Genomic DNA, 16,330 nt, shown 5'->3' on the forward strand with positions numbered 1-16,330 from the left:
CGTATTACATAGAAGCAGGCGCTACTTTGCGGAAATCCGTAATATATTATGTAAACTAAGCTTAATTTGCTATACTCCGCGAATAGCAGCAGAATCTGTATACGTATAAGTACTTAATCTCGTGCTTCCCGGAAAAAAACATAAAAATCTGTCATACGTGCTTATAGTTTTCACTTCAGAAATGACAAAAGTCAAAAATGGAATCTCCTTTTCAGATAAATAATTACCTAAGGACTTCGATTGGGCAGGAACGGCTATCAGACTTGTCTCTATTGTCTATAAAAGCAGATATTTGAGCCTCTTTTGTGAGAAATTTTTACCCTTCATTTAACCTTCAAAACTCATTTTGATACAGAGCCCTATGCACAGGGTATGCAAATGATATAAAATGAAGAGAATCTCCAGTACGGGTTATAAAAAACTTAAGGATAGGTATTGTAAGAGCTATAAAAAGCCTACCCTTAAGTATTTATAACTCGTACTGGAGATTTTCTCCATTTTATATCATCTGCATACCACAACGCTCACCCAGTGCTAGTTGTTGGACTCCACACAGCTTTGAGAACATTACGTAGAACTCTCAGGCATGCAGGTTTCCTCACGATGTTTTTCTTCACCGTTAAAGCAATATTTTAACGCACATAACTTAGAAAAGTTAGAGGTGCGTGCTGCGAACTCGACGCTGTCCCCGGAAAGTGAAGTCGAGCTCCTACCCCAAAGCGTATCACCGCTTCCATATCATGCGCTGTTCTCTCTAATGCAAGCCGTCTATCTTTGAACGGGAACCCCAAGCGTAACGGACGCGGTGGCGCCAGCGACGGTCGATATTGCCCTACGTGTTCTGCCTACTTACAAATCAACAAATAAATAACCGACCGCCAAGACAGTGTTGCATTTCGCGGTTTTATAGTAATTGTAGCATTTTTGAAGTAAAACTTCTTTAGGCGCGACTAGGGAGTAACTCAGATCTTTTTATGACGGAAGAAACGCTTAAATAACGTGGGATGCTTAAGGGGTGCGAGTCAAATCTCATCTAATCTTACGTTGGAGAAAAAATTGCAGAGACCCCTGCAATTTTTTTTCTGATTGAAACAAAAAACATTATACTATTTTGATCCATTTAAAAAAACATCTCACGTAATTTATGGATGCCCAGACGTCTGTGTAGTTTGCGCTATTAAAAATAATAATTTGGATTGGTAGTAAGTATATGTTATATACTCCACTCTACTTGCAAAGTTTTTTGAAAATCTCTAAATATCCTTGTTTATTTATTAGGTACTTTTGTAATAAATATATTATTACTAAATTTTCTGACGCCATCGTCTCCGTGGTTATTGATCCAATGTAATCTAATCATAAATAAATGAATTTTAGATTTTTTATCCCAGGAAACACAAGGTTCCCATGGAATTTGTAAAAAACCGTAATACGCGGTGAAGCACGCGGGCAACAGCTAGTACTTATATATAAAATAAAGTGGATTTCTTAAAAACTAGCTGCGCCCTGCGGTTTTACCCGCGGTGACTAAGTTTTTCGATTAATTATTACTACATTAAGGAAAGGTGATATTGGATGTAAATGTACGAATGTTCCTGTAAACCATTCTTGGAAATTTGATATTTTTCAACGAGAAGTACACAACGGGCTCCCCGGGCGTCTAGAAAAGCCAACATGCCGTGGTGGTTTTAGTTGGGGTTTACGAGTCCCACCACAACCTCTGTCCAGCCCAAAAGGACGGAGGTAGCCAAAAAGCTTTTCCACGCGGCGTGAAGGCAGGACAAACAAACAAACAAAAAACGCATTTATAATTTCAAGTAGGTATGGATATGGATTTTACGCACAACATTTGAAACCTACAAGCAACCAAGCATTTATACTATTACATGGTACATCTTTAATATTATATTAATGAAATCCTAAAACTAAAAATAAAACAGAATAGAATATTTGGAAAACACCTGAGGCTAATTTCCATAGAATTTTCTAACATATGTGGGTCGTGTACGGTCGTGAAATTGCATGTTTATTCGTAGTCATCGATATAAATCTATGAAGTCGGTTTTTGTAGTGTATACAAAAATGTTTTAAATACTAGTACTGCCACCTAGTGTTGAAGTTTATTGAACATTCTCTCCGAAAGAAGTGTATCTACTAGACAACAGATGGCGCAACTAACGATCATTTTTCATTTTCTATCACAGCTGATCTACTATCAATGTAAACTGGCTTTATCAGATAAACAGACATATTCAACTGAGTATGTATTATTAAAGTGAGGATTGTAGAAACTGATAACAACCATCTTCAATTCCTAATATATAATAAGGAAATCAATCAGGTTATATATATCTGTTCTTGTCAACGCGTTTGGATTCCAGGAGTTATTGCAAGAATTTAAAAATTTCATGATGGCTTTAAAAAGAGTCCTGGTTGTAAATAAGTCATACCCGGATGCTGGATTAAAATTATTAAAAACCAAGTAAGTAGGTAGTCATATAAATTACAATGTCATGTAACATACGCTTATCTTTAAACTAAAATTTGACTAAAATATACATAACCTATAATAATTTATATGGAATTGTATTAAGCAGGTACTTTACATCGCTATTATGTTTTTAAATAGGTACCTAGGTCAGTATATATATATATATATATATACTATTTATATACAGTGACTTAAGAATTAATTAAGCAAATATATATCTACTTAAATACTCTTTTTTTTTAGAGATCAAAAAATTGTGGAACATTGAAGAGTTGGCGCACACTATTGAATTTTTATCTTAGCATTTTTGTTCCATTTGTAAATATAGAAATATTATTATTATAGAAATACAGCAATATACTTAACAAAAAACAAATAAAATTGAAATTAATCAGTGCTGTAATAAAAATTGTACCTTAGTGTATATTAGTGTACGTTAAAAGTTAAACAACTCTAACACAACAATGACAATTTGTACTTAACCAAAGTAGATACAGATTTACCTGAGTATACACGCTTCACTCGATCAATAGTTTACTCTAAAAGTTTTGATTTATGTAAGATATACATATAATGATAAACGAATAAAATTTATATTTAATCACAATTAAAAATATTGCAGACTGGAACCTACCATTATCCCGTATTTAGATAGTGATCCTGAAAGTCTTCCTGAAATAAAAAAGAATATTTCTAACGGCTTCGATGCGCTTGTATGGAATACGAAACATCGACTTACGGGAGAAATATTGGACTTAGCAGGTCAGTTATTACTTTTTGAGGCAAAATGTAAATTCATTAGCTATCCACATTCCTAATCAGTAAAAATTTAATAATACATTTGTTTTTCTGATAACTATATAAGTATAATTAATAAATAAAGTAGAAGCCTAACGTTACACTATGTTATTAAAGCAGATATGTATGAAACTATGTTAGCAAAAGTTTTTAACCGAACCTACTGTGACCATAAATGTACTGTGGACGTATGTATGTGTATATGCTTTACAATAATTTCGTTTAAATCCTTTCCATCCTTAGTGTTTTATAGTAACATCGACTTCGTCCAATTATCGTTGACCTAGTTGTGTGCAATTATTGTATAACTCTTATATTATACATATATATATTTATCCTATTGGAGAGACCATCATCACGAGATGTCATTTTAACTATGTTCCATTTGTGGTTGTATTTAAAAATTCAAATGCATTAAGCATGCATATATTAAAAGTTTTATGCCAGGACCACGGCTCAAAGCTGTTACAACGATGGCGTCCGGGATAGACCACATTGATGTCGATGAATTAGTAAAACGTGGATTGCCTTTGGGAAACACGCTCAATGTACTGGACGATGCAGTTGCCGATATCACTGTGGGGCTCGTTATAGGCGCTGCAAGACGATTTAAGGAAGGAATAAAGGAACTGGAAAGGTAAAATAGTAAAATAAAGTACCTAAAAGAGTTTCAGTTAGGAAAATTTAAATTTTGGCTGGTGGTCACCACCAGGCCGCCGTTCATCGATACTTACCAAATTCATTATGTTTGATTCATTATGTTTGATGTTTTTGCATATCATGGACATTTCCCCATGTTGGAAATTTGAAGTTCGACCACTAATAACACCTTGAATGCCCAAGTTCGAACTTCAGTAGCCTTAGTACAAGATTTTCTTGCTCGCAATCAAGGTGTTGTTTTCGATTTCTAAACTCTATATCGACATAGTAAACTGAAACTTGTGTCTCTCGTTTCGTCCAAAGAGACGCACTTCTGATATTAATTTAATATGAATAAGATCCATTTTACTGTGATGATAAACTCGATGCATCCATCAAACATTGCACCATTTACAACCTGTAAAACTCTCTTGCATCTTGATTTCTGTAACAGTGGAGAATGGAAATTTGGCGTTCAGTGGAGCCTGGGGCAGGATATAGCAAGAAGTACAGTTGGAATCGTTGGCCTTGGAGGTGTTGGTCAGGCCGTAGTTCGAAGATTAAAAGGGTTCGATGTAGCAAAGTTTATTTACAGTGGACGCACTGATAAACCGGAAGGTAGGTTCAACGCTATATTTACGTTCCATAATGTTCTTGAGGAATCAAGAATAAACTAGGATATAATATTTTTATTACTCCATTTTAGTTTCATGTAATTATCCAAAATAGCATTGGCATCTACATAAATATTCGTACAGAAAACTTCCCTTTCTACATAATTTTAAGTTTATGATTGCTATACGTTTAAAAAAGTGTCTTCAATATATAAATTAGCTACTGCCCGCAACTTCGTCTGTGCGGACTTTAGAATTGGGTAGAAAGTTTCGCTCGTTAACAATTTTTAATCCTACCACATCAACTATTTGAAAGATTGGTATAGAAAGAACATGTCCTTTTCCATGGAATGAGTGACACGCATACCTGCATGCATATATTTTAAAGCTGTCTGTCCGCGGCTTAGCTCGTAAACAATTTTCAATTTTCCTTTAAGATCTACTTAAGGAATCAGGATAAAAGGTAGCCTATGTTCTATTTCATGTCAAAGGCTACATGCATGCCAAATTCGTTTAGCCCTTTTTGCTTGATTAAGTAACAAACATCAACACTTTCACATTTATAATTTATAATTTATAGATAGTAGGATTTCCGTCGTTACCATATTCAATTCCTTGATGTAAAATTTCACTGTTACAGCAAAAGCATTAGGAGCGCAGCGTGTGCCCTTGGAACAGTTGCTAAAAGAAAGTGACTTCGTTATTCTATGCTGTCCATTATCAGAAGAAACAAAGCATTTGATCAACGCTAAGAGTTTGCAGATTATGAAAAGCACTGCTGTACTTGTGAACATTGGCAGAGGAGGTTTATTACTAATAGTTTTAAATAATATTTGTGTCAGCTATTAAATAAATACTGTGAAACTTTACGTCAAAGGCATTTAAGATGATTTCATTTGTAAAAAAAATTGAATAAGCTTGGCCTGAAATTAAATATGTCATGTATTTATCACATATATTTGGATATATGTCAATATATATCAATATGTATTATATATTTTTAATATATTTCGCTTTCAGGATTGATTGATCAAAAAGCCCTTTATGACGCTTTGAAAGAAGGACAAATCTTTGCTGCCGGTCTCGATGTAACTACACCAGAACCTCTGCCTAAAGATGATCCACTTATATCTTTACCTAATTGTTGTTAGTATTATTTTATTTACTTTTTAAACATATTTCATTTTATTAGATTCAAGAAATCTTTTCTTATATATATCCCTCGATTTATCATATATTTATCATACATTTATCATATTACATATATATTTATACAAAGGATTAAGTTGTTAAAATTCTATAATAGTCTTTCGTCGCGTTAATTGACACTAATAGAACAACTGATATATCTTGTATTGGCTTTGTTAATCTAATCTACCTATTACCCAATTAATAAAATAATTTCAGATAATATGAAAAAATATATATATATTATTTATTTAATAATTATTATTATATTATTTATAACAAAGCTGTTGCTTATAATTTAGAAGAGATTTTTCATTATATGGGCACGCGTCATTTACGTTGAAATCATTACATTACAATCAATATTTTTACATGGTCTGCGGAGTTAATAAACTAATCCTGCCCTAGTGTGTACAGTTACTACCTTTTCTTTGTTATATTACGTAAACCCTGTTTTATTTTGTACGTGTTTATTGTTTCAGTTATTATGCCCCATCTAGGTAGTGCCACTGTGGACACCAGAAATGCCATGGCGTGTATAGCTGCCAACAATATACTTTTAGCTCTTGAGAATAAACCAATGTTAAACCCTGTTGTCTGATTAACACTCAAGATTAAAAGAAGTGAATCTAGTTAGTATTTTGTTTTCTTAATCATCCCTATATATATTTATAACTACGGAAATTTGTCCTTGTATTAATAAAATTGAAAAGTATCTAGTATGCATCAACATTTAAACCTAGTAATGCCAACCTAACGACAAAACAAATGCGCGGCAAATTCAAAATTTGGATAAAGGGATTATTACGTGGTAAATCTCATAAAAATCGATAAATTCATTTACTTTTAATAATCTGTGAATAAGAATTTTAGAAAATATTTAATTCAATAATAAGACCAGTAATATAAAAAAACTGTATTGTAATTCATAAAATTGGAGAAAAGTAGTGAGACAACCGACCATGATTTAATAAAGAATAATGAGTAACTAGGTACGACAGATAAGGGTTAGCCAGTTATCCCTGTAAATCCGTCTAGCAGTGTGTATCGGCTCATGTGGTCATATTTATAAAGTAGATAGGTTATGTTATATAATTTTGCAGTAACTCAATTTCTCCACACATCAAAAGCATCAAGAAAAAAAGACCTGTAAAATAAATAATAATAATAATTGTGTAGTCGATTTATTCATACTTGTCCTTCTAAAAATAATATAAAATTGTTTTTAGAAGGGCATGTATAAATTTTATTTTATTCATTATAATTTGTTTTGAATTTAAATCTTTGCTTTTTTCATAGGTATTTTAAAATAGGCACTCTATTTTCATAATCCAAAAGACAAATAGTCGATGCATACCCTCCGTCGATATAATAAAAAAAACTGGCTAGTTAGGTGAGTAGGTACTGGACGCGTTTGCCTTCACCCACGCATAACAAAGTCTTTATTTAGAAACAATCTCCAGAGTAGACGCTATGAGTTATTTTGTACCGACCAGCCAGTAATCACTTTGTTCGCGGCCTTGATATTGAGCACACAGTTTCGCGTATTCAGATAAAACAATACCTCTATCGACTGTTAACATTTAACAGATAAGAAACCGCTCAAGTGATGTTGTATTTACTGCCGCTCGCGTTATTCGCGAGTGCTCTGTCTGCAAGTAGTGACGCGTTATCGACAAAAATGACGAAAAATCTAAAGGTTCTCGTGTCGTCCAACGACTTTCCTGAGAGTGGATTGGAAGTGCTAAAAGAACAGTTGAGTAGTTTTCATTTATGTATAATTTAAGGCTTTAAATGGAACGCTTTAATGAAAAAGATTTGTTTTCACCATATCGATGGTTTTCATTATACCTAGGTACCTACTTTACTTGTGTATAAGTACAGTACGATTGTGACATTATTACCTACATATTATTATAGGTAACTAATTAGATCGCTGCATGTAAGAAGCCGTTGTAAGAAACAAATACCTACCTATATAGATACACTTTTATTTAAGCTTTTTTCTATAACCAAACACAAGTTTAATTTAATATGGACTAATAACATTAGTTTAATATGGACTCTTGTGTTTTTTTTTAAGTTCACTAGGGTCTTTTCGCCTTTTCGCGTCCGACGCCCAATTCGCGTCCAAACGACGGTACACTGTTTTACAACAGTGAAAAATAACAATACCGACACACCAATCTAAACAAGAGCGCTGCTATTGATGTTCGGACCTATGACAGGTACTCACACACAAACAAAAGATCTGTGCGTGCAACCCAAATTTAATGAAAAATAAACTAATCTTGCGTGTGCAACCAACAAGTGCTGACGCGCGAATCTGTTGTAAAAAAAATAGTGAGCAGCTGTACTTTTCACGGTAAGTATTTAAGGTGTTTATGTGAAATTTAGAATACTTTGTTATCCCTAGACCTTAATTGTGAACCACACTAAAGGAATAACGATGTTTGTGCGTATATTTTTCTACTCACAGTTTTATATAAGGTGGACGCGAACTGGTACATAAAATTTATAAAAAAACCACTTTGCGTCCGCTGAGGACGCAGATTACTCTAACTATTTCTCAGTAAGATGTTTAATTAAATACGATAACATGGGTAAAACAATATAAACTTCCTATCAATTTTAACAACATTAACATGCATAATATGATGGCCGATTTGCGTCCATATTATTAGAAATATAAAAAAAGATAATGAATGTCAAAAATCAGACTTGGACGCACAGTTTTCCTACATTAGAAACCCTATAACATTTTACGTCCATCTTTTTATCACACGAAAATAATAGAGTAAAATTGATATAATTTTGTTTAAATATACTCTTTATAACCTACCTAACCTAAAAATATACAATTATTATACGAAAATTATTTTATGTATTTGCCAATATTTGAATTTTGTTCCATTTTTAGGGTTCCTTACCCAAAGGGTAAAAACAGGAACCCAGTACTAAGACTTCGCTGTTCGTCTGTCACCAGGCTGTAGCTCATTAATCGTGATAGTAAGACAGTTGAAATGTTCATGGATGATGTATTTCTATTGCCGCTATAACAATAAATATTTAAAAATAAAATAAAAAACGGAACGCGCCAGTCCGATTCGCACTTGGCCAATTTTAAAGGCTTTGTACCGAAATGGTAAAATAGAATCGTATAAAGCCATCGACATGATATTCGAAATAATAGTGAATCTATTAATGGAGTTAGTTGGAGGAGAAAAAAAAATATCCTGAAGTGCAATTTATGTTAACTTTTATGATATCAGCAATTAGGTATTAAATAAATGTTTTGATTAAAATCACAACCTTCCCTTTTTATTTCCTATTTCCCTTCCTAATTATTTCTAAACAGGTGGACGCCAATTGGTCCACAGGCGGACGCAATCTGGATTTTGTGGACGCAAAATGGGAAAATCGCCTGTTTCAGCTATTTGTACCTGTGTAGAATAAAACATCAGATGCGTTGTCCAAAACTGTGCATTAAACTTGACAAGACTATATAGGGACTACATTACAACCATATTTGATTAAAAACTACCGCACGGACATTTTTTTTTTCACGTTCAAACCTAACAACTCCACTAAGTGGACGCAAACAGGCGAAATGACCCTATATATGAGAAAATCGATAGAATTATTATAACAATATTGCACCTACTTGATCCACTGAAATTTTGTTAATGATAAATGTAACCTAGAAAGAATAGAATGAAAAAGATATCAATCTTTTTTATTCTGTTTTTAATCCCGGACAAACATATGGTTCCCACGGGATTTGTTATTTCTTTATTTCAAGTAGGCCTGGTTAATAATCACTTTTGAATCGTCGTGTCAAACTGTCTATATTGACAGTTTAGCATCAGTTTGAAAGGCAGATTCTATCGAGAAGAGCAGGCCTTTTAGAAAATAGTTAATTATTGTGATAACCTAACAACTATTATAGAGTAGGGTTGGGCGACTTACCTGGCGCAACAGTGAGCGCTGTGAATTTAAGTGGGAGTACCCGGGTTCGATACCCGGCAGGGGATGCGATGTCACGTAGAAACCGATTAGAGTTATGAATGCCATACCTACTCCCTAACAGGTTAGCCCGCTACCATCTTCGAGTGCATCATCACTTATCACCAGGTGGAACTGCAGTCAAGTGCTAACTTGTACTGGAAATAAATATAAAAAAAAATAAAAAAGTAGATACCTAGGTCCTACCTTTGCAAAATTGTAAAAAAAAAAATTAAAATGGGAATGGAAAACTGGTTTGGGAATCATGTACGATCAAATTTCGGTTACGTTTTTTTAACCAGTAAAATGAAAAAACCGATTCTAATTCGATTCAACACACGAGCGTGTGCATTGCATTGTTTAAGTAGCGGGTGCCTCAGATGATATGTAATCAAAATATGCATGGGTTTGCAATGTCTTGCGACGAACTGCAAGACTACAGATTACCCCGTGTACCTATAGTAGCCCCCCTAAAGCTTTTGGGGGCTAGCCTGATAGCCCCCCGCTGGAACGGCTACTGAAACTTCAAGGTAATAATTCAAGGTGACTTTAAAGAAAACCGTTTAACCGTTTCGAACATGCTAATTACGAAATAATGACCATACAAGTAGGTATACTTGTAGTCATTATCTCATGCTAACTAATCAGTTTTTATCTCATGTTTAAAGCGGCAAATATACCTATACCTACATGGTGAAAAGAAACTTAAATCTTAACTTCATATACCTACCTACTTAGTAACATAGAGCGGGTTATATAAAACCTTATCAAAGATAACAACATCGAGCAAAGTTGTCCAAATTTTTTATGCTTGTGCGGACGATAGGTACGTTCTCATTTCTCACGCTGAGGCACACAGACCCTCGCTCTCACACACGCACACATACGCACGCACACAGTACGCACACACTCACACACACTTACACACACTTCTAAATATGTACTCTCTCTATTTTTTCTCTAATATTGATGCACATATGGGAAGAAAATGACCCCCAAGACATAGTTTAAGATACAAACTTTTAATCAAATAAAAACTTTTAAAGTATTATTTAGAAATACACAAAATTATTTAATTGTTTTCAAATGTACATTTTAACAGTTTCACAGTGTTGCAAAGTCGGTACCTACACTTCGGGGAAGAAGGTGTGAGGGAGAACAAGGAAGAACTGCTCAACCTCATACCAGGCTGCTCGGCGCTTTTGTGGTCCTCCCACCATCCGATCTCTAAAGAGCTGCTGGATAAGGCAGGTAATTTCAAGCGAGAAGGCAGGACAGGAATTTTCCTTGACATTTTTTCTTTTATTTATTTATTTACATAAAAGTTTAGAAAATAACCCAGGTTTGTTATATTCTGACAGAGAATTAAGTCTAGGTTATTTATTGCCAGGTTAAGATTTTGTGTATAAAAATGTTCATAAGTGACTTAAAATGTAGGATTTCAGTTTTTTCTTAATATTACGAGGATTAATATCGTCTCGTTCGTGCGCTCGCCAAAACCATTGAACGCGCTCGATTTCTGCTGCATAAATCTTTAATCTAGGTATATCGAAACCCCGCTGTTCTTCCTAAAGATAAGACAGCGTACCAACATGCATAAATCATTGAAATCAAATGGTTTATAGGTGATAACAATAACAGTAAGTTCTTAATATTAACTTATCAGTGATTAGGACTTCAATATGCAATACTGATAACGATAAGTGTATAACGCCGCTCCACCTGTCTCAAATTAGGTTGACTGGATAAATCAACTAACCAAGTGTTTCTGTACCGTGTAGTGACAGGTAGATCAGAATACAGTTGCCACCAGCACTTCCCTTCCCGGGGGTATAAAACTGGGGAATAAAACTGAGAAAGAGCAGAAATTTCCTCTGTGCTATCCGATGCGATCGCCAACCCGTCTGCTTAGCGGGGTTTTGGCAAACCCTACCATTGACAGAGGCCTTTAGTCCACCAGCGGACTATTATAGGCAATTGATTGATTACAACAAGTCTTCATAGCATAGCATTTGACGGCCGACTGGCGCAGTGGGCAGCGACACTACTCTCTGAGTCCTAGGCCGTGGGTTCGATTGCCACAACTGAAAAATATTTGTGTAATGAACATGATTTTTTTTCAGTGGGTGTTTATCTGTATATTATAAGTATTTATGTGTATTATATTCCTAAAAATATTCAGCAGCTATCTTAGTTCCCATAACACAAGCTACGCTTACTTTGGGGCTAGATCGCGATGTGTGTATTGTCGTAGTATATTTATTTTATATTTATTTATTTATAGCAATATCCATTTAATATCAAATAGTTAAATTTATCAACCCATTACTGGCCCACGGGAACGGGTCTCCTCCCACAATGAGAAGGGGTTAAGGCCGTGATCCTTGCTGGCCCAGCGGATTGGTGGACTCCACACACCTTTGAGAACATTATGGAGAACTCTCAGGCATGCCGGTTTCCTCGCAATGCATTCCTTCACCGTTGAAGCAACTGATGTTTAAATTGATTAAAACGCACATAACTTAGAGGTGCGTGCTGGGATTCGAACTCGCTCCCCCACAAGTGAAGACGAAGTCCCGCCCACTGAACTAACAACGCTTCAACCCCGTTTTACCTACACGTTTTTTTATTTGCACGTTAATTCCACTTGCGTGGAGATTTGATAAAGCTGCTGGGAATGTGGAGGAGATAACATATTAACCTTTTCCCCGGGGCGATCTATTCCCTGCTGCGAAGAACTGAGCTCTCCATCTCCATCTCTTATGGAACAGGTTGTTGTACCTAGTATCAGTTATGCTGCTGAAAATGCACTAAAAGCCATCTAAAGTTATTGTTATAACTCTTCAGGGCCGCAGCTTAAAATCGTGAGCACCGCATCAGCGGGCTACAACCACGCCAACGTGCCGGAGCTTAAAGCAAGGGGCATCAAGCTGTCAAACACCCCCAACGTACTAAGCTCCGCGGTTGCTGAGATAGCTGTTGCTTTGATACTGGGCGCTGCGAGACGCTTCACTGAAAATTTAGAACAAGTTAAAAGGTAAGTAGCCTGCCTGGAAGAAATCGCTATGTAGCGATAAGGCCACCAAATTGTACTCCCTTGATCTATGTTTATATCTCTGTAACTACTTTATTGTCATTTCAGTCTGCGCCGAATAGGTTACTACCGGTTTTAATATCTTTCCGGAACCTCTCCACCAAAACTTTATTGTATTGTATTACAGTGCAAATTGAGTTTTTAGTATTATTACGCATACCTAGTTTGTATGGGAGTTTTTAAGGAATTTTTTACATTTTTCTCTCCGTGAGAACCGTTTTCGTACTTTAAGGATGATCCTAAAAAAATATTAGCGAAATCCGTTAAGCTGCTCTCGAGATTTGCGCTTTTGATCTTTATATTATAGATGTGTATTATGATGAAATTTTCTCAACAGCGGACAATGGGATATAGGCTTCACCAAAACACTGGGGCAAGATATCCGAGGCAGCACAGTGGGGATTATTGGGCTCGGCGGTATCGGCCAGGCTACGGTGAAAAGATTGTCCGGCTTCGAGGTTGGCAAGTTCCTATACACTGGACACAGGGAGAAACCTGAAGGTAAGACATCCTATTATGCCATCTATACTAATTTATTTATTTATTTTTTGTTATTAGGTTTACAAAACAGGTAATAACTAAAGGTAGATCTAAATATAAGTTATAATAAGTTTTGTTCTAAGCTAGAACCAAAATTATGTGTACACAACTTGGAATTAAATTAAACAAAAACCAAAAATAGAATTAAAAGTTGAAACAAAAAATAAACACTGTAAATAATAATACTAATAGGCGCGCTGCAATCACTGCTGTCAAACGTCACTTTAGTATAGTTATTGTATGGAAAAGTGACGTTTGACAGCAGTGACGTGACACTGCTGTCAAAACTTATTTTAAATGTAATATTCCCACAGCTAAAGCTTTAAATGCTGAATTCACATCGTTGGACAACCTGCTCAACCAGAGTGACTTCGTGGTGTTGGCGGTGCCCCTGACCGATGAGACCAACCGCATGATCAACAGCACCACCTTGGGGAAAATGAAGAAGAACGCCATACTCATCAATGTTGGGCGAGGAGGTGAGTTCAAATACATTTTTTAAAAAGGTGTAAAACATGCAGAAACCGTGCCAAAAACCACTCTACTTTAGTAGTGTTTCTCGAACAGGCGGTTAGTCACTTCACTCCATTTAGCAGTTGAATATGTAAACATTTTACATGTAATGTTTTACATTTACCATAAAATAGGGAAAATGGGAAAAAATAGTGAGCTAGCAACACTCCTCGGCTGTAAAGTGCCTCAGACGCAATGCGCTGCATGCAATAATGGCTGAATGAGGGTTCTGTATGTTTAAATTCTGCACTTGTACCTGTTTCTACTTACAACTAATCAAATAACACTAACACATTTATACTCAACCTAACTTTTTATCACCAAAAAAAAAAATCAAAACATTATAAAGCTTTTAGCTAAATTCCCACACACACACTCATTTTTTACTGAGGATTTAACAGCAGAACCCCGTACGTTTGAGTTCTGGTTATTCTAGAATTTTTTATCATTTAATTTTTTCCATAGACTTAGTAGACCAGGATGCGCTGTACGACGCTCTGAAGAACAAGCAGATTTACGCGGCCGGTCTCGACGTAACAACACCTGAGCCTCTACCCAAAGACAACAAACTCTTGACATTGCCTAATTTGTGTAAGTGAACATTTTAATTAATAGCTGTTGCCTACGACTTGGTCGGCGTTTATTTCAGTTTGAATACTTTTTCGGAATTCTATGTCCACCTCCAGGGTGCCTTAGTGTGAGATTTTCCATCGAAATCGAAAGTGCCATCTAGTGACAAGACTGCTTCCTAGTATTGTAATTATATGACGCTCTTTCAATTCTATACAAATCTTAGTTAACTTTAACGTGTATGTCGAATATGTAAACGTAGGTTGACAATCTCACACTCGGCAGGCTGGATTTAGGGTACCTACCTAAGGGGTCATAGATAATTCCAAATGTCGTCGAGATCGGTGCATGTGTGCATGACGAACATAGAAAAAAACAGACACACACGCTTTTTTTTGTTATGTACGTGTTAAGTTATTAAAAATATCACCTGCTTCGTGAAGGAAAACATCATGAGGAAAGGTTTCCTCATGATGCAGGTGCATACCTGAGAGTTCTACATAACGTTCTGAAAGGTGTGTGGAGCCCATCAATCCGCACTGGGCCAGCGTGATGGACGGCCTTAACCCCTTCTCATTGTGAGAGGAGACCCGTGCCCTGTAGTGGGCCGGTAATGGGTCGATATGATGATGATAAGACCCGCTTTTGCTTTTATAATAGTAGCATGGATTATGTGAGAAGACTTTTATAATAGTAGGTAGTATGGATTATGTGAGAAGACTATATACTCTATGGACTTAAAAGGTTATTTAATAATTTGAATTGCGTGTTTAGTAACATGCTGGTCGAATACTAGACGTCGGTGTTACGTTGTTCAGAAAACGTTATAATTCTTATTTAAAACTGATTATCTGTTCTAGTCGTGCTCCCGCACATCGGCAGCGCCACGGTGCGCACGCGCAGCGACATGGCTGTGCTCGCAGCGGAGAACATCGTCAACGCGCTCACTGGGAAACCCCTCCTAACGCCAGTGTTGCCATAAAAAATTAAATGAAAAAAATCATAATATATAATGAAATAAACTAACAGAATTTATTTATAAAAGTGGCCCGCGTACAATTTTTTTTTATTTCAAACAAGCGTTCATAGAGAATTTTGCTTATTTTTGATTCAAAACAACGCGAAGTATTTTATTTTGTCGAATAAATAATCTAGTCGTTTTCAAAATGCCTCTACAGTACTTTTATGTGGGTTTGTTAAACGAGCATGTATTAACGTCAAAAACGTCAACCCACCTCAATCAATCAATGGGAATGAAAAACGACCGTTAAAGTTGATGGCATTGTTCTAATATTGAAGTACTTACACTGATTTAATATGTTAATAATGAATCAAATTGAGTTGTAATATTTCCCTGGTAAAACTCAATTAAGTGTTCGGAAGTTGAAATAGGTATGTAACATAATTAATGATTTTATCATCTGAACTGTTGACCCTAAAAGTTGATGGAATTGGCCTTATGTTTAACTACTTACTTATTTTTATTGTAATACTCGATTATATTTTATTAATGTTTATTATTCGTTTTATTTCATATACAAGGCTAAGCATCCCATTTTCCAACTATAACCTATATTGTTGGAAAGGGGGATACTTAGCCTTTTAGGTTGGGGAAACGGTATTCCCATTTAAAGTCAAAAGCGTAACGTTTTACTATGATAACAATCAAATAAAAGTCACTAATATTGACAGACGTCAATATTATTGTCAATTTCCTTATTCCGGAAAAGTAGTCAGAATTCACTTATGATCCAGAACAACTTATGAGATATCCCTTGTGAGATTTTCTACCCGTGTTCTCTTAGTCGAGCGCGGAAAGTTAAATATGATTTATTTGGTACCGGAAGAGCGCCACCTACTGACAATACTGGGAAACCG

At 35.5% G+C, this 16,330-nt stretch overlaps 2 protein-coding genes across 2 annotated transcripts; both read left to right on the forward strand.

The window, feature by feature from the left end:
* The first annotated feature begins 2,221 nt into the window (after positions 1-2,221).
* LOC120630940 (glyoxylate reductase/hydroxypyruvate reductase-like) lies at positions 2,222-6,366 on the forward strand. Its single transcript, XM_039900305.1, has 7 exons — positions 2,222-2,482; positions 3,114-3,253; positions 3,737-3,926; positions 4,383-4,546; positions 5,183-5,347; positions 5,563-5,688; positions 6,213-6,366. Exons 1-7 carry the CDS (start codon positions 2,409-2,411, stop codon positions 6,329-6,331), a joined length of 978 nt encoding a protein of 325 aa, XP_039756239.1. The 5' UTR covers positions 2,222-2,408; the 3' UTR covers positions 6,332-6,366.
* A 766-nt stretch (positions 6,367-7,132) lies between these two features.
* On the forward strand, positions 7,133-15,969 carry LOC120630890 (glyoxylate reductase/hydroxypyruvate reductase-like). Its single transcript, XM_039900224.1, has 7 exons — positions 7,133-7,485; positions 10,838-10,986; positions 12,583-12,772; positions 13,167-13,330; positions 13,684-13,848; positions 14,348-14,473; positions 15,313-15,969. Exons 1-7 carry the CDS (start codon positions 7,340-7,342, stop codon positions 15,432-15,434), a joined length of 1,062 nt encoding a protein of 353 aa, XP_039756158.1. The 5' UTR covers positions 7,133-7,339; the 3' UTR covers positions 15,435-15,969.
* Positions 15,970-16,330: the final 361 nt, after the last annotated feature.

This window comes from Pararge aegeria, chromosome 17 (assembly GCF_905163445.1).
Source record: "Pararge aegeria chromosome 17, ilParAegt1.1, whole genome shotgun sequence".
Taxonomy (NCBI): domain Eukaryota; kingdom Metazoa; phylum Arthropoda; class Insecta; order Lepidoptera; family Nymphalidae; genus Pararge; species Pararge aegeria.

Coding starts and splice junctions, on each gene's coding strand:
- LOC120630890 (XM_039900224.1), top strand. CDS start 7,340: ATGTTGTATTTACTGCCGCTCGCGTTATTCGCGAGTGCTCTGTCTGCA. Junction 13,849..14,347: donor CATCAATGTTGGGCGAGGAG/GTGAGTTCAAAT, acceptor TTTTTTCCATAG/ACTTAGTAGACCAGGATGCG. Junction 14,474..15,312: donor CTTGACATTGCCTAATTTGT/GTAAGTGAACAT, acceptor TATCTGTTCTAG/TCGTGCTCCCGCACATCGGC.
- LOC120630940 (XM_039900305.1), top strand. CDS start 2,409: ATGATGGCTTTAAAAAGAGTCCTGGTTGTAAATAAGTCATACCCGGAT. Junction 3,254..3,736: donor AGAAATATTGGACTTAGCAG/GTCAGTTATTAC, acceptor GTTTTATGCCAG/GACCACGGCTCAAAGCTGTT. Junction 4,547..5,182: donor ACGCACTGATAAACCGGAAG/GTAGGTTCAACG, acceptor TCACTGTTACAG/CAAAAGCATTAGGAGCGCAG.